The sequence below is a fragment of the Spea bombifrons genome, chromosome 4 (genome assembly GCF_027358695.1).
Source record: "Spea bombifrons isolate aSpeBom1 chromosome 4, aSpeBom1.2.pri, whole genome shotgun sequence".
NCBI classification, from domain to species: domain Eukaryota; kingdom Metazoa; phylum Chordata; class Amphibia; order Anura; family Pelobatidae; genus Spea; species Spea bombifrons.
Genome location: NC_071090.1, coordinates 107,144,975 through 107,160,895, shown reverse-complemented (window position 1 = coordinate 107,160,895; position 15,921 = coordinate 107,144,975). Strand labels below are relative to the sequence as shown.

General features: G+C 42.5%; 2 protein-coding genes across 2 annotated transcripts; both read left to right on the top strand.

Annotated features, from left to right (window-relative positions):
• Window positions 1–4,499: 4,499 nt before the first annotated feature.
• LOC128490799 (calpain-5-like) lies at window positions 4,500–11,063 on the top strand. The gene is made up of 12 exons (XM_053462873.1): window positions 4,500–5,067; window positions 5,142–5,276; window positions 5,503–5,714; window positions 5,968–6,160; window positions 6,660–6,853; window positions 6,932–7,009; window positions 7,586–7,781; window positions 7,901–8,023; window positions 8,436–8,632; window positions 9,937–10,058; window positions 10,158–10,291; window positions 10,686–11,063. Exons 1-12 carry the CDS (start codon window positions 4,912–4,914, stop codon window positions 10,854–10,856), a joined length of 1,911 nt encoding a protein of 636 aa, XP_053318848.1. The 5' UTR covers window positions 4,500–4,911; the 3' UTR covers window positions 10,857–11,063.
• Window positions 11,064–12,646: 1,583 nt separating this feature from the next.
• Window positions 12,647–15,921, top strand: LOC128490809 (uncharacterized). The gene is made up of 3 exons (XM_053462884.1): window positions 12,647–12,969; window positions 13,229–13,334; window positions 15,150–15,921. The coding sequence occupies exons 1-3, from the start codon at window positions 12,651–12,653 to the stop codon at window positions 15,733–15,735; spliced, it is 1,011 nt and encodes a 336-aa protein (XP_053318859.1). The 5' UTR covers window positions 12,647–12,650; the 3' UTR covers window positions 15,736–15,921.

Genomic DNA, 15,921 nt, shown 5'->3' with positions numbered 1-15,921 from the left:
GATTTCCAAAGATGGGGGGGGGGGTCCTACAAACAAAGGAAACCCAAACGTATATTAATACAAAAGATAGAAAGCGAGCCGGGAGGTAACACTCTAAAGAGGTCCGGAGCTCTCTTATAGGCAATGTTCCATCTAATTTTTCTTAGGTGGCGTGCGCAGAAAATTTCTCTTGTGCAAAAAGTTTCACAGAGCAAACATTTTGTGCGCAGAATATCCGCGCTGCATAAAGTTTCCAAAAAATTATTTTTTTTCTTTTTTTGGGGAAAAACTGTTGTGCGCACAATTTTTGGACGTGTGCGCTCTCTAAAAAAGCTATGTGCGCTCGCACAAGCGCACAGCTTAGAGGGAACACTGCTTATAGGCTGAGAGTAATAGGCGTAGATCTTGCTTCGGGACGGACTGCTTACGGAAAACCTCCTGATGTGGCCCAAACATAAACAAAATATACAAATTCCGAGCAGAATGTGGACATGTTCCTGTATAAGGAGTGCCAGTGGTGTATAAATTATATACAAAAAAAAAAGAAATTAAAAGTCTTAATTGTCGGATAAAGGCAGGCACTGATAGGTAGTTGCCATGGAAACTGAAAATTCTTGTTGAATGCTTTGTTGTTTTTAGGTTATAAAACCTTGAGACGAAAGAATAAAATGACTGATCTGTAAGGGTTTTTTTTGGTAAAAAGTGCAATGAATGTTTTAAGTGGGACAGCATCTTTAAGATTGTCCAGGGGGCAATTCCAAGAGTGAAAGGAGAGCGGTTTGGGGACTGTCCCCTTAAAAGCCAGGAACATCAAAAACGTCAGCGTTGTATCGATGAATCTCTGGGAAAAATCCTTTTAGCCTGATAGCGTTTTACTTTACTAAGATGGTGGTAGATACGTGTGACAACCTCCCAGCAGAGGTGGTAGAGGTTAATATAGTCAGGGACCGTAATCATGCATCTGATTAAGCCATTCTGAATCTAAGACAAGACCAAGGACTGATTAAGGTCTGAGTCTTTACAGCAGGAAAACCGGGCGGACCAGACGGGCCGAATGGGGCCGGTGTGCCGTGGCAGTCTATGGATGGCTGGTCTGCGGGGTGGTTGTTTTTCTCCGTCCTTTGCCGCTCTGCCTGATAGGCGGCCATTGTCTCTCTGCCAGCGGATTCCTCCCCATTCAGCTCTGCAAATTCAGATAAGCCCGGCGTACTTTTAGAATGCCGTCATTTAAAGGGACAGTAATGTCCGATTATTATTGAGGGCCCAGGGGGGCCAGACCCATATTTTGTGCTGTCTCTATACACTGCACAACAGTGTGATGACCAGGGGTGGATCCAGAGCCTGACGTCGGGAGGGACACTCACACTCACTCTCACACTAACACACACCCTAACAACTAAACTGCTGCATTAAAATAACAGATAAACCCAAAAACGACCTGTAGTCTCATTAGAGCGTAAGCTCTCGGGGACAGGGCCCCTCTTAGTCTTTATGCTTCGGTCCTTCTAAACATGCAATGCCGCTTCATATATAAATGTGAAAAAGCTATTGGACCCTTTCCTACAAAACACAGAGTCCTGACTTTTGGGGAAAAATACCGAGATTTTGTGAATTTTCTGTGGATTTAAGAAAACTCTAACTGTTCTCCATGCTAAGCACTTTGATGGCGCGTTTCCCACATTGGCCACTAGATGGCGCTCGCTGTAACATTCAGTGATGTGAGTGGGCATGAGAGTAAACGAGGCTTTCTTTTGGCGCAGTTTTAGTCACTCCGTCCTACCCTATGTATGGATTTTAACCATTAAATAAGAATACTTTTTTTTTAGGGTTTTTCTTGGTATCCTAAACTAATTACATATTTTTTTTAATAAATAACACAGAATTTAATTGATGAGAAACAAAAATATTGATTTATTTGTTCCAAACATTAATCCGCAAGATATTCTGGGAAAGAAAATCTATTATCGTTTTTAATTATTTATATATATATATGTATGGTTTAGGGCTGCTAAATATTTCAATGTATTTCTCGCATGTTTTCAGATTTGGAAATGGTATCGGTTAGAGGTTTGCTACGGCTAACGTTGCCCGTGATTGATGGCCGATTGGCTGCATGGCAAGTGTCCAAATGCCCCCAGGGGGTAAGAACATACCCCGGCTTGTTTGCTTTACAGAAATATATGCTTTTGTGGACAAACCCAACATGCGAATGGAATGCCCGATGGGCCACCCAACCTGCCGATGCCATGAGCTGCACTTATGCCATCAGACGGCCGCTGGCCTTAAAGTGCCGGGACCACCTCGTCATCACCAGCCCAGCCAGCCCAGCCTGCCCAGCATACTAAACCTAAAAAAAACCCAAAACCCTAAAAGCTTTAAAATATGCTTTCTCAATCACAGTGGGCCATTCGTACTAAACCTTCATAATGAAGTTGTTTGTAGTTTAAATACCCGCTGAAATCACATTCATGATTTTCAAGGACACATTGGGCTTTCTCTCGATTCCGTTGTATATTTATAACGTTGTTTGACTATTATATTAAAAATAAGGAATAAACTTTTGTTACATTTTTACTTTCGCAGCTGAGGTTCCACTGGTATTAATTGTAACAACAGGAAAAAAAATGACATTTAATTTTTTTAGTTAATATATTCTATTAAAATAATGTTTGATTGTTATTAGTGATTGTAAGCTCCTGAGAGCAGGGCCCTGCGTACCTCTTGATTCCGTAAATCAAATTGTTATGTTATATACTACTTATATAAAATGATTAATAATCATAATAATAATAATAATTCTACACAAATTAGGTATTTCCATCTCAGGACACTTAAATTATTACATTTTTGGGGTATTTTGTCAACTTTATGAGTTAACTGATTATTTAAATAAGAAAATCCATGAAAAGTTTTCATGGAGAAGGGGGATAAGGTTGAATCAATATGTGGTAGAAATAGCAACAAACAAACAAAAAAAGCTCTGGTGTGAAAGGGTTAAAGTGGGAGGAGCAAAACACTGAATACAATTCATTAGAAAACTGCTTTATGAATAAATATAATTGTTTAGTCATTTATTTATTTATTAAATATATTAAATATATTAATTATGTTATATACTACTTATAGAAAATATATTAATATTAATATATTATACAGACGCCGCTCTTACCAACATTCTAAAACGCAGCATGGCTGTCAGGACTGTCATAGAACATTTGGGACTGTTGGCTGCTGTGCTCATATTACATTCAGAATGTAATGCAAATTGAAAGTTCAGTAAACCGACCGAATAGTTTAAGCAATCGTGCATTATTCCGTCCCGGCCCGCGGGGACACAGCAGAGATAATGTGTAATGTATTGTGTCATTTTGTGTCACACTCTGCCCACATTACTTAACAAGATCTGTTGGCAAAAAAAACCCTTAACTATATCGTTCGGGGTTTTTTATCTCCAAATTCTGTATATTTTTTAAAAATAGTATTTTAAAAATAAATGAAAAGTAGTATTTTATGAATAAATGAAAAGTAGTATTTTTTAACTAAATTACCGTAAAAGTAGTATTTTAAAAATAAATTAAAAGTAGTATTTTTTAACTAAATTAAAAGTAGTGTTTTAAAAATAAATTAAAAGTAGTATTTTAAAAATAAATTAAAAGTAGTATTTTATGAATAAATTAAAAGTAGTATTTTATAAATAAACTAAAAGTAGTACTTTATGAATTAATTAAAAATAGTATTTTATGAATTAATTAAAAGTAGTATTTTATGAATAAATTAAAAGTAGTACTTTATGAATTAATTAAAAGTAGTATTTTATGAATAAATTAAATGTAGTATTTTATAAATAAACTAAAAGTAGCATTTCAAAAATAAATTAAAAGTAGTATTTTATGAATAAATTAATCATCGTATTTTTTTAAAAAAAGTAGTATTTAATAAATAAATTAAAAGTAGTATTTTATAAATACATTTTTTGAGTTTTTTTTTTTTTTAAATAATGGTTGTTAACAGTAGATATTTTTTTATGCCATTTTGTTGTATTTAAAACAAAAGACCAAGTTAATGTAAAACAGAATTTAGCGTTCGGCTAAAGAGAAGTCGGCAGCCACTTCCTGGAACTAATAAAAGAAACTCAACCGAGGGGAAAATAGTGGCCTACGGACCCCACATCTGCACACTACGGTGTCCTGGGAGGACCCGCGAGACGCCAAGGGTTAAACAGATATTATATGGGCGTTACAGGTACTCGTTACTAGAAAATGGGTGTTAGTGTGCCTCGCAGGGTGTGGAGCGTGTCCCTCCCTACCTGTGACTCACGCTTTCAATCTGAACATCAAAACACCTGGACCCGTGGAGTCGATTCTCACGCTTTATTACCTTTCCTCTCTCCTGTGTGAGTGCGCTACCTGCCCCTCTCTCTCTGCCCTGACTGTCTGTGCGTGATGTCTCTTTAAATAACCTGTCCTTGTGTGTCTCTTGGTCCTGTCTGACTCTGTTGTCTCTCGTTCCTCTCTGGTCTCGGTGTGCTTGTCTCTGTCCTGTGACCTTTGTTTCTGTTGACTTTCTGCTCTCGTGTGATTCCTTCCCGATCTCTCGTATTAGGGAAAGTCGCACGTCCGGGTCTTCCTGCACCTCTAACTAGGATGGGTTTATAGGCGCAGATACTTGGCGCCAAGATCTGGCGCTCCCCCAGACTGTCCGAGCAGGACCTCCATGGACAATCTCCGTATTGCGTTGGAGAGATGGTCCTGACACCTACTGGACGAGGAACTTGGGAAGTACACAACTTGAGACCTCTAATTACTGCTACAAGAATAGAGTAGAGAGTGAGACTGCTGCCTCGTAGACTGCTGTCTGGAACTTACAATCTGGTGATTTGGAGACAGGTGTTCGTCTCTACGCATAGTAGATTGGTGACCGGTTGACCCAGCGATGGTTTTGCTTTACCAGAACCAGCATTACGGGCGTATAAAAGACCAATGTCGATGTCAGGGTCGTCTGTTTGAAGACCCCGCTTTCCCAGCAAGCGACCACTCTCTTTACTACAGCCATAGTCCTGCAAGGGCTGTGCAGTGGAAACGTCCCCAGGTAAAATCCCATAATGTCTCCGCTCACAGCGTCTCAGTGGACCTCGCTGTTGACCATCCATATTTCCTTGGCAGGAGTTGGTCAACGCGCCCTGTTTGTTTACAGAGAGGGGTATCAGCCCCCACGACCTTCAACAGGGCAGTTTGGGTAACTGCTGGTTTGTTGCTGCTGCTTCATGCCTGGCTGGAGACCCCTCGGTATGGCAGAAGGTGAGTATCTGCCCCGTTGAGCAGCTACTCTCAAAACCAACTGTTGTCACTTCATTTCTTTTACTCAACCATCTCATTTTATTGGTTTTTATCTATGGGCTTCTTATCAAGCTCTTACTATTTCCTCTTTGAAGGGTATGTCCTCCACGGAGGAGCAAGGCTTGCCTCCCTCCACTGGCTCTCCACAACCCTGAAATTTTATTGGTCTTTCTCTCCTCTTTTGTAGGTTATACCCTCCCCCGAGGAGCAGGACTGGCCCCGATCTGGTGGTTCTTCTCACGCTGGAATCTTTCGGTTTCGATTTTGGCGATTTGGTCGCTGGATCGAAATCGTGATCGACGATCGCTTGCCGACGACTGATGGGGAACTTCTCTTCTGTCGACCAGGAAGAAAGGGTGGTGCCTTCTGGTGTCCCCTGTTGGAGAAGGCATATGCCAAGTAAGAATACACTATGTGTTCCCCTTTCATCCACCCATTGATCTATACCTGCGGGCAAACACTTTATGTACGTTAAATGTGAGCAGCCCATGGGGACTATTGCCCCCTTGCCCACCTTGTCAGCCCTTCCCTGATCTGAGGCCCATCTCGCACAGTCACACTTTCCTTTTGTCCTCATCCCCCCCCCTTAATGTTCTCGTTGTATCCTTTCTTTTACACCAACCCCCCTTGTCCTTTCTTCCCTTCTTTACAGACTAAGTGGTAGTTATGAAGCTTTGGATGGTGGGAGCACAGCAGAGGCCCTGGTCGATTTCACCGGCGGAATCTCTGAGCCGATTAATCTCTTGGAACAGAACATAACATCTGATCCGGAAAAGAAGAAGACGTTGTTCAAGGACCTGATGAAGGCCTACACTAGGGCTTCCCTCATCAGCGCCTCAATACGGGTCTCCCATCTTAGTCCTTTTTAATCTAGCCTGTACAGTTACTTGGTCTTATATTATGGATAGCTTCCATCCATGTTTAACACTTTAACACCTACTGGCAGGCTCTTCCACTTATCTACTACACTCTCCAATGGTGCCTCTGAACTATCAATATTTGGTCTACTATCCCCCCCTGTTTGATCATTTAATCACAAGTGGTCCAGATCAACTAGAAATATTTGAATTACACAATAGGATGAATTTCTAACTCAAAAATTAGCACTGCACTGAACTCGACCCCCATGATCTGATTTCTGTCTCTGCTCTTAAAATTACTCGTAGAAAGGCCTGAGCGGCCAAAACCCAACATAAAAAGTTTTATTTTAAAACTGGAGATAAAGAAGTGAAGTAAGAAAGTAGGACTTTTGGACTTTTTAGAGATTCCAGAACCTTAAATATTTCTGTAACATCAATATTGTCCTTGATATTAAGACCTTTGTCTTCCTCCACCTTACTACAGCCTGCGTCTGGTCAGTCTCTAGAAGAGGTCCTCTCCTCTGGGCTGGTAATAGGACACGCGTATAGCATTACCGCTGTACGGAGCATCACTCTGAGGTCTGGGCTCATGTCCCTTTTCCGGACCCGCAAACTACATCTCATTCGCTTGCAGAACCCATGGGGAAGCGGGGAGTGGAACGGGGCCTGGAGTGATGGGTGAGAGACTGATATCCACCTGTTTCTCTATTCCTTCCGTTGGAGGACACCGTGACCGCCTCTGTATTCTCCCCGCAGGTCCGAGGAATGGAAGAAAATCAGCCGGAGAGAGAGAGTAAAGATGGGCGTCACTTTGAGTGATGATGGAGAATTTTGGTGAGTCTTATTACCACGGTCTTGGCCTCACCTATCCATGATAGTATCTCAATGGTCCTCGGCCACCACGCAACAAATCCAGAGGCTTATCTCAATATTTATAGTACAGCCGGGCCTATATCAAGATGGCCCTCATAGTCCCATTACTGTAGAAGACGGCCATGTTTAATAGAGGACAATGGACTTTCTAATGAAAAGACCATAGTGGGGTCACCAGTGGATTTCCCATAAAGAAGAATAGCTCATTGTCTAGCTCTCCATATGTTTAGGGTAGGGGTGCTACTTAAGTGAAAACCCCCCTCTGACTTTTAGGGGTTGCCTATAACTAGACTTTGTTTCCTCTGTCAACACCTCGTAACGTATCAACACCTACTAAGGAACATTAAATCTTGGGTTGTCCTGTGTATTCTGGATAATCTGTAATGTAGACGTTTGTACCCCATAATTGACATTGAGTAAGGAAGGACCTCTTCTTGAGGTCACACGTTCACCGCTATGTTTTGAAACCCCTATTGAAGCCTCATTAGACAAATCTAGAAAACCTTTCATCTCAGTTCTTCTCATTCTCTCCGCAAGGATGAGTTGGGACGACTTCTGCTCTCACTTCACTGACCTCACTATGTGCCGCCGAGTGAACACTCACTTTCTGAGCTGCCACAAAACATGGACAGAGGAGTCGGCTAAGTCTGCCTGGAAACAAGATCCAGATCCATTTAAGGACAGAAGTGGAGGCTGCCCAAATTATAAGGAGACCTACCTGCACAACCCACAGGTATCTGCCCTAAGAAGTCATTGGCATACCGGGGAAGTTCCCTGAGTTGGCTGTCCTTAGCCCCCCCAGGGGCACTGCTGCTTAAAACAATGTTACCCCTTAATTCTCCTTTTCTTCAGTTTGCCTTTGATGTGACGTTGAATCAGGACTGCGCTCTGATCTCCCTGGAGCAGGAGGATCGCAGAACCCAGCGCAATACCGGAGAAGGGGGCAATCTCCCCATCGGGTTCTTCGTCTTTAAGGTAAACAATACAATAATGGCGTCAGCTTCCCGGAACCATCTCTCGTGTACTGACCTCTTCTAGTTCCCCTTCCAACACGTTCCCATTGACTGCCCCTTAGAGGGGCAACTGTCACCCCCGTAGCTAAAAGTTTAATGGGATAATACTATTAATTTCATATGAATTTAAAAATGAATATGCATTCATGTATATACCCCTATATAGTCGATGATGTAATAGATTAGAAATTATGGATGTTTAAAGCAGAAAAGGCCATGTAAAAACTATATCTTTCAGTGTCCCAAAAGACAGTAAAATGTGCTTTTGTTCTATTTGGTTTTAAGGTCTCTCTTCGGCCCTTTGAAGCATGTAACTCATTTTTTTCTCTTCCTGTCCTGCTATAAATGGCTTTTGTTATTTGCCGCTTCTGTAGGTAGAGGTAAACCGCAAATACCGGCTACACAACATCGCCAGCAGAGTATCATCTTCTACCTACATCAATTCCCGCAGCGTCTTCCTGCGAACTGAGCTACAGAAAGGACGCTACGTCATATTACCCACCACTTTTAGTCCGGGTCAGACTGGCAAGTTTCTCCTACGATTGTACACGGACCAAGCCAGCCATCTTAGGTATAAACATAAGCCCTAAATTACCCAATCGAGACAACATTACCAACAATTATCTCGAAGCAGCCAGGATCACACTTTTCTTGAGGGCTAAGCTACGACAAAATAGTTGGTTTGAGATCTTAAGTCTAGGCTACAACAAGATGGTTGGTTTGAAGTCTTCGTCTAGGCTACAACAAGATTGGTTTAAGTGTTGGTCTAGGCTACAACAAGATGGTTGGGTTGAGGTCTTCGGTCTAGGCTACAACAAGATGGCTGACTGAGGGCTTAGTCTAGGCTACAACAAGACAATTGGTTTGAAGTCTTGGTCTAGGCTATAACAAGATGGTTGGTTTGAAGGCTTAGTCTAGGCTACAACAAGATGATTGGTTGGAAGTCTTTGTCTAGGCTACAACAAGATTGGTTTAAGTGTTGGTCTAGGCTACAACAAGATGGTTGGGTTGAGGTCTTAGGTCTAGGCTACAAGAAGATGGTTGACTGAGGGCTTAGTCTAGGCTACAACAAGACAATTGGTTTGAGATCTTAAGTCTAGGCTACAACAAGATGGTTGGTTTGAAGTCTTCGTCTAGGCTACAACAAGATTGGTTTAAGTGTTGGTCTAGGCTACAACAAGATGGTTGGTTTAATGTCTTGATCTAGGCTACAACAAGATGATTGGTTTGAGATCATGGTCTAGGTTACAAAAAAAGGTTGGTTTGAAAGCTTAAGTTTCAGGTTAAGTCAAGAGGAACGTGTGCTTTGCACGTCCCCAATCATCTGAAGGGGCCCAGTAGACCAATGGGGGCCCTAAGCAGCTGTATAAACATTTTAAATGGTAGCGCCCACACCTGATTAAGGAAATCATACAACTACAGTACCTTAGGCGAGTCTGCCCAGTATCCAGCTGTGGACCCCAACCTGCCTTCACGCTTATACATAGACATCTTTAAAGGACAGTAAAGTATCTCAACAAACACATCTCATATTAAAACGAGCGCTGAGGCAATTAACGCACGGCATAAAAATAGACCTGTTTATCGGTGATAGAGCTGACCTCATTCTTAACACTCAGGAAACTGAAAATATGAACTTGCAGCGGATCAGAAGCAAAACATCCTCTTTTGCAGATATTCAGGCTGCCAGTAAGTCTTAAAGCGCGTTTCCTTACAAAAAAAAACAAAAAATCACTTTATTTGAAGAAAACAAGGAACGTAGAATAATGCTTAGAGTTTCATACAGTTCAGGAAGTAAACCAGGTATTTATTACAGTTAAAGTGACATTATATTTGGCATTCTTTACCGGACATTTAAGTATTTTATACCCATAGGGAGCTCACGCGAGATGTCCCCGAGTCCTCCTGCCTGTCCTTCTGTCTCGGCTCTCCTCGGATTGTCACCTCAATCACTGTACATGCCGCCTCAGGACTTTCCCAGCCAGGGAGTAACCAGGGTATAACTCGCTTCACTTAACGTTTTAGGATTCTGGAATGACAATTAGGCTCACAGAACGTGGCTGACATTGTTTTTTTTTTTTTAATCTCTGTACCAGTTCCATCGGTTTATGCAACTATCCACTGTGAGGGAGAGAAGATCACTTCTAGGACCGTAAAAGATTCCAACCCAGAATTTGACCTGAAAGGCGTCTTCTATCGCAGACAGGAACGTAAACCTCTAGTTGTACAGGTGAGACATCAACGCCAAACCCTACATTTCTGTATGCTTGGTCCCTGGAATCTCTCTGGCCAAAGCTTCAATTATACAAAATCCGGAGCTCGATCAATGACTAGTATTCTCATGCAACCAATGGATGAGCCTCAAAAGGTTAGGTGGTGTCTTTGGTGGTCAAGTTGAAGGTGGATCAGTTTTCTATTCCAGTAGAACAGGAGAAGACAAGGCTAAGAAGAGGTGGCATGAAGCCCCTAGGAAAATAAAGTAGCATCCAACACAGATAATGCTAATGGAACCCCAGGCAACAAACAGAAACAATCCAGAAAATATTCAAGTCCTTTCTTTACTTTCTTCTTCTCGATGATGTTTTTGTTTTTTTTCTCATTGCCCAATCTCTCATGTGTTTCAGGTTTGGCTGTCTAAGTGCTTAAGGGACACACTTCTGGGCCGTGTATCTGTCCCGTGTCCCGTGGGGGAGTCAAATCAAACATCTGTCTTGAGGCTACAGAAGAAGGAAGGGACAGCGGCTGGATACATCATGATAGAGGCGTCCACCAGCTCAGACTTGACCACGCTGTAGCTGCCCACAGCAGGGCATCTCAAAACCCATAACACTTTATCCTTCCATCTGTCATCTTCCTCCTCTTCCATTTCCCAGTTTCCCATTAACCACACGGCATGGAATTATCAATTCATCATAGAACGTTACGGTTGCTGCTCTCATGCATAAAGTTAATGAGACTTTTCTCCTACTACATTTATTAAAACATGAAATGTTAGAAGACAATTCGATTTTAATTTTTTTACCATGTAATACCATAAAAAATATTTTTTGTTCTGTTGCCTTAGGGAGACATTCTAAAAAAGTTAGAATGGACCCCACAGCCCCAGCCGGGCAGCCAGATAGGTTGCATGTATCATGTATCATCGTCAGCCCTGCTACATCCTACCATATGGACATGTTCCTCGGTTGACCCAAATCTCATCAGTGGATGAATCTGTATAGATGAAGTTCCCGTCACCGTTATGTATCATGTCCCCCAACCTTTGTACAATAAAATACACCAATGGTGACAAATCTTCTAAATATTTCAGGGCCTGTGAAAACCTAGCCCCCCGGCAACAACGATTCAGACAGTTTTGGGTTCGTGTGTAACTTTCACGTTGTTTCCACTCCTCCTCTTCCTCTCGTGTGAACTCACGCGGTTCTCTTCGTACGGTCGCCGTCTACTTCTCTCTGACTTCCCACAGTTTCCTGTTCCATCAGCTCACACACATCTCCCCCCCTCCTCGCATATTCTCTTTCAGTCCCCTTCTTCGTGTCACAATGGGGAGACTGATGATCATTCTTCTGATGGTTGGAGGCTTCTATCCAGGTGAGATGGTCCATGGTTCATAGAACGAGTGGTGGGAGACAGTAACAGAACATGGAAGAGATGGTTAGGAATCAGGACATTGCTGTAACAAGTGATGACAGTAATTTATTTTTTGGAACCCAGGTTTCAGGTTATCAGATACAATTTAATGCGTATAATTTTAATCCAGAGGACAATCAAATGCCCCTGGGGGCATAAAACTGTATTGTGTCTCCTTAAGTTACTTGGCGGGTTACATTTCAGGGTTTGGAATGTATTCTCTTTATCCTTAACTGCTTCAGAACTGTTCGGTTATTGGGTCGTAAATAGGTACAGGATTAATATTTTATGTAAATTATATAATTCCCGAATGCCTGAAGTTATGCCTTTTTCCAAATGTCTAAAATAAAATCAGAAATGGTTGTTTATTTAGATTTTGCTACGTCTGGATACAAAATGTGAACTTATATTACTTTGAATCTGAATAACTAGAGGATCTGCTACATGGGGGGGAGGGGGGAAATGATCTAAAACTTCCAACGAAAACCAGCAATTTTCGAATATAATCCCCCAAAATATAAGGAATCAGAGGTCTCAATGCCAGCTCTCCTGACAGCTCAGGATTCAAGATGTTCATAGGCTAACTCGGGTGGATCATTGATTGTTTCTCGGATCCAGCTGTGTTGAGTAGATCCAAATAAAGGTTTTTAAACGTTTTAATGAACTGTACGATGGCTACGTGGAGACACATTGCCTTAGATCCAAATTATCGCCTTCCTTAAGAGATCGTTAATGGGAGAAAGCCTTCACCCAGCGTTCAGACTTATGGTATTACCAATGGTATCCCCAAAGTTCCTTATGGCCGATTGGTTCGGTTCCTCGTATGCTTGTTTTGTCCTGTAGGACATCATGGGGGAAGTTACTTTGAGAATTCTTGGTCAAGAGTTTATTTGCCTAAAAATGTATCTGATTCGCTAATAATTTTCTTCTATCCCCATGCAGGTCTCACGTCCTCCTCCATGCATCCTCTTCTACATCCCTCCTTCAGATTAGTGGACTCCAACACACTATTGTGCACCAGTCATGCCCCAGGAGAAACAGTTGTCCAGGTACAATGGAAAGAGAGACACACTAATGGGACATACAGTCTCATCGGGGTGCAGAATCCAAACCTGGGAACCCACGTTCTGCCTCCATACAAGGATATGGTCAAACTAAACTCGAACAATCTGAGCTTCACGTTGGAGATTCACGAGGAGAAGGTGGTTTGCTGTGAAATGATAACGTACCCGCAAGGAATGGTCCAGGAGACCTGCCTGACCACGGATGAAGATAAAGGTAAATCAACTAACAGTAAAGTCTGGAATAGGTAATGGAATATCAGAGCTCGGGGGCACTGGTGGAAGTTCCTTGAAGAAGATGACAAGTGCATAGGACATAAAGGTCACAGAATCCTGAGTGAGGTCACACAGGTATAAATTAACCAGACCAACGTGACTTGATAAAGGTAGAATTCCGGCAAATGTATGAGATAGCATGAGATTGTTTAGAAGTTTATAGAAGTCCCAGCAGTAATGTCACCCTTTCCCTTTTTCAGACACTCAACCTTTTCACCTGGAGCTTCTGGTGACCCTGGTGTTGGGCGGAATCTTCGTCCTGGGATCCTTTATCATATTATGCCACATCTTCTGGACTCGGAACGGGTGAGGTTTTAACTCGAATGTAATTGTAAAACACTGAAAACGTTCCAGGTGGTGCATTTATCGAGTCATTTCGGGGTTCCTCATTCCAAGACCCCCCTTCGGGAAAAGTGCAGATCACACGCGAGATACTGCAAGAAAAAGGCAATTATTGAGGAATTTTGTTTGTCTGCCCGGTCCATATTTTATCCTTTACGTAGCAGAGCTCTAGAGGTGGGAGAGAAAAAATACACCCATCTCACATGACAGGAGGAAAGTAGCACTTTAACCCTTTCCTCAGTCGCTATCACAATTCAATCCACACTGTTCTGAAAATATATTTGAAATGAATCCCCCCCCCCAATATATGTATATTTATATCAATGGAGTCACAGTGACAGGTCACGGGAGGCCCTCTGCCGTGTAACTTGCTGTAACTTGTCAGATCCATCTGACTGCTGTAAATAGGTAACAACAACCCCAACGGAAATCAGTTTATGGAAAGTGTTTCCGTAGCCAGCTGAATGACAGCTTCCTGTAAGCTGATGCTCACGCGGAATAAACGTGCCCTCAAAGAAATACGAGAGAAGGAACGATTAAATAGATTAGAGAGAGAGACCATCTGACTAATGAAGGGGCGTAGTGCTTCATTATATAAACTGGACTTCATTAGCATTGCCATAAAGCATGACCTCAGTGTGGTGTTTGAGAAGAGAATAACATTATATTGAACCAGGATCGCCCCTTCCCACCGTTGGGAGAATAGGTAGATTGTCCTTCGGCCATTACTGCCCTCTACTGGTTACTTGGCAAACTTGCAGACTGATACGGAAGCCGGACTCCCTCCCAATATATGTGAGCGCTCATGAGAGTGTTCAAATCTCTAACACAGCTTTTAATCTGGGAACTCCCAGAACTCCCTCTGTTGAGACCTGAAGAAGAAGACACGTTCCTGTCATTTTTCAACCCCCTCCCCCGAGAAGTTTATTGAGAGGCCACAGCAATTAGGAAATATGGGTTTTGTGAAATCCTACCAGCTGCCTCCCCACTCTAACCTAAAAAAAAATAAGCCCCTTTCACTCTTTCTAAACGACAGACGCTTTCACCACACTGGGTTATATGAAATTATGCTAAGCAGCACTTGGCCAGACTGGTTTGGCAACTGTTGTGTTTCTAAATCGAGACACGCGTGCTTCGCTTTGCGAGGAGTCTCTCAAAAAAAAGTGGATCTGTCACGTCCAAAAAATCTCCATTAATCAATGTAGAATAGGAAGTGGATTTGGGTCGATACCGATGTAGTGTAGAAGATCAGTAGGCCGTGGTGGAGTATCTTGGACGCCAACATCACTGGCAAGAGTTTGGAGATAGGTGAAAGGAGGTCTATATGTGTGAAATTGCCCCTATAGCTCCATTACTAACCGTAGGCTGCTGTGACGGTCCTGCGGTGTGACACCCCATTGATCACAACGGTCACTTAGAGGTGAAAAATGGGTTTATAGAAAGGTAATAAACCAACAAAATGTGTTCTACCATATTGGACCACCGGTGCGCGGTTCCAGTAATGACCCAGTAATGACAGAAAAAAACCATTACCCTATTCTATTGAACTCAATGTTTCCATTATGTCTCCCGTCTGCCATGGCTCTTCTTGGCTCTTCTACGTATTCTCTGGTCTGGTGTTGTTGGTAAGGCCACATTTTAATGACCCTTCTTTAACAGTATTACGAGCGAGGTCTTAACCAGTGGTAGATAAGGCGACCTTAGTAATAGACCGGCTTAGGTTATATCCTATACACATGCAGGGTATGGCATTCCCATTTATTATCAATTTTTTTTTAGCGAAGCATTCAAGTCGAGAGGCGGTGGAATCCTCCAGGAGTGGAGGAGTAGGGAGACACCGTTGCCGTATGATGGGACCAGGAATCTTGGATATAATCATTTGTCATTGGCAAACCGTCCTAGCCATGAGACTCTTCCACATAGAAACATCAGGCACCACAGACAGCCATCTCAGAGGAACCAGCTCGTACCTGAAGTCCCCCCTAGAAGGTGCCAACGACATGATGTTCTGTCTTCAAACAACCAGCGGCCTTCTGAGAACCCTCCAGCTCTACCTGACCTTCCACATGCCACAATTCTTTTTGAGGAGACCTTTGGGACATTTGTAGCTGCATCCGTTTCAGAGACCATCTACAGCAAGCACCAGCGCAAAAAAACACAGGTGGTCGAGCCTTCATGGGGCATAGAGGGGAGCACCTCCTCATTTGATATAAATGCAAGACCATCATGGCCCTCTGCCACATCCCGTCCTGAAGAAGTTGCTCCACTACAGAAAAGCATTTCTTCTCCACTATCTACAATTAACCCTATGTATCACAGCAGGATACAGTGGATGCCCCACCCCACGGGGAGCTTAAGACTATAAACAATGTATATAGCTAATGCGAGAGCTGCTTTTTTTATGCGTATGTGGTCTTGGTCTATCCTCTGGGTTGGAGATGTCTTCGTATAACAAATGAGCTTCCCTTCCGGGATCACACTGCTCTCCAGTATATGTGGTATTACATATAATCTGTGTCTCTAAATTAGACAGTTTTCTCACTTTAATACA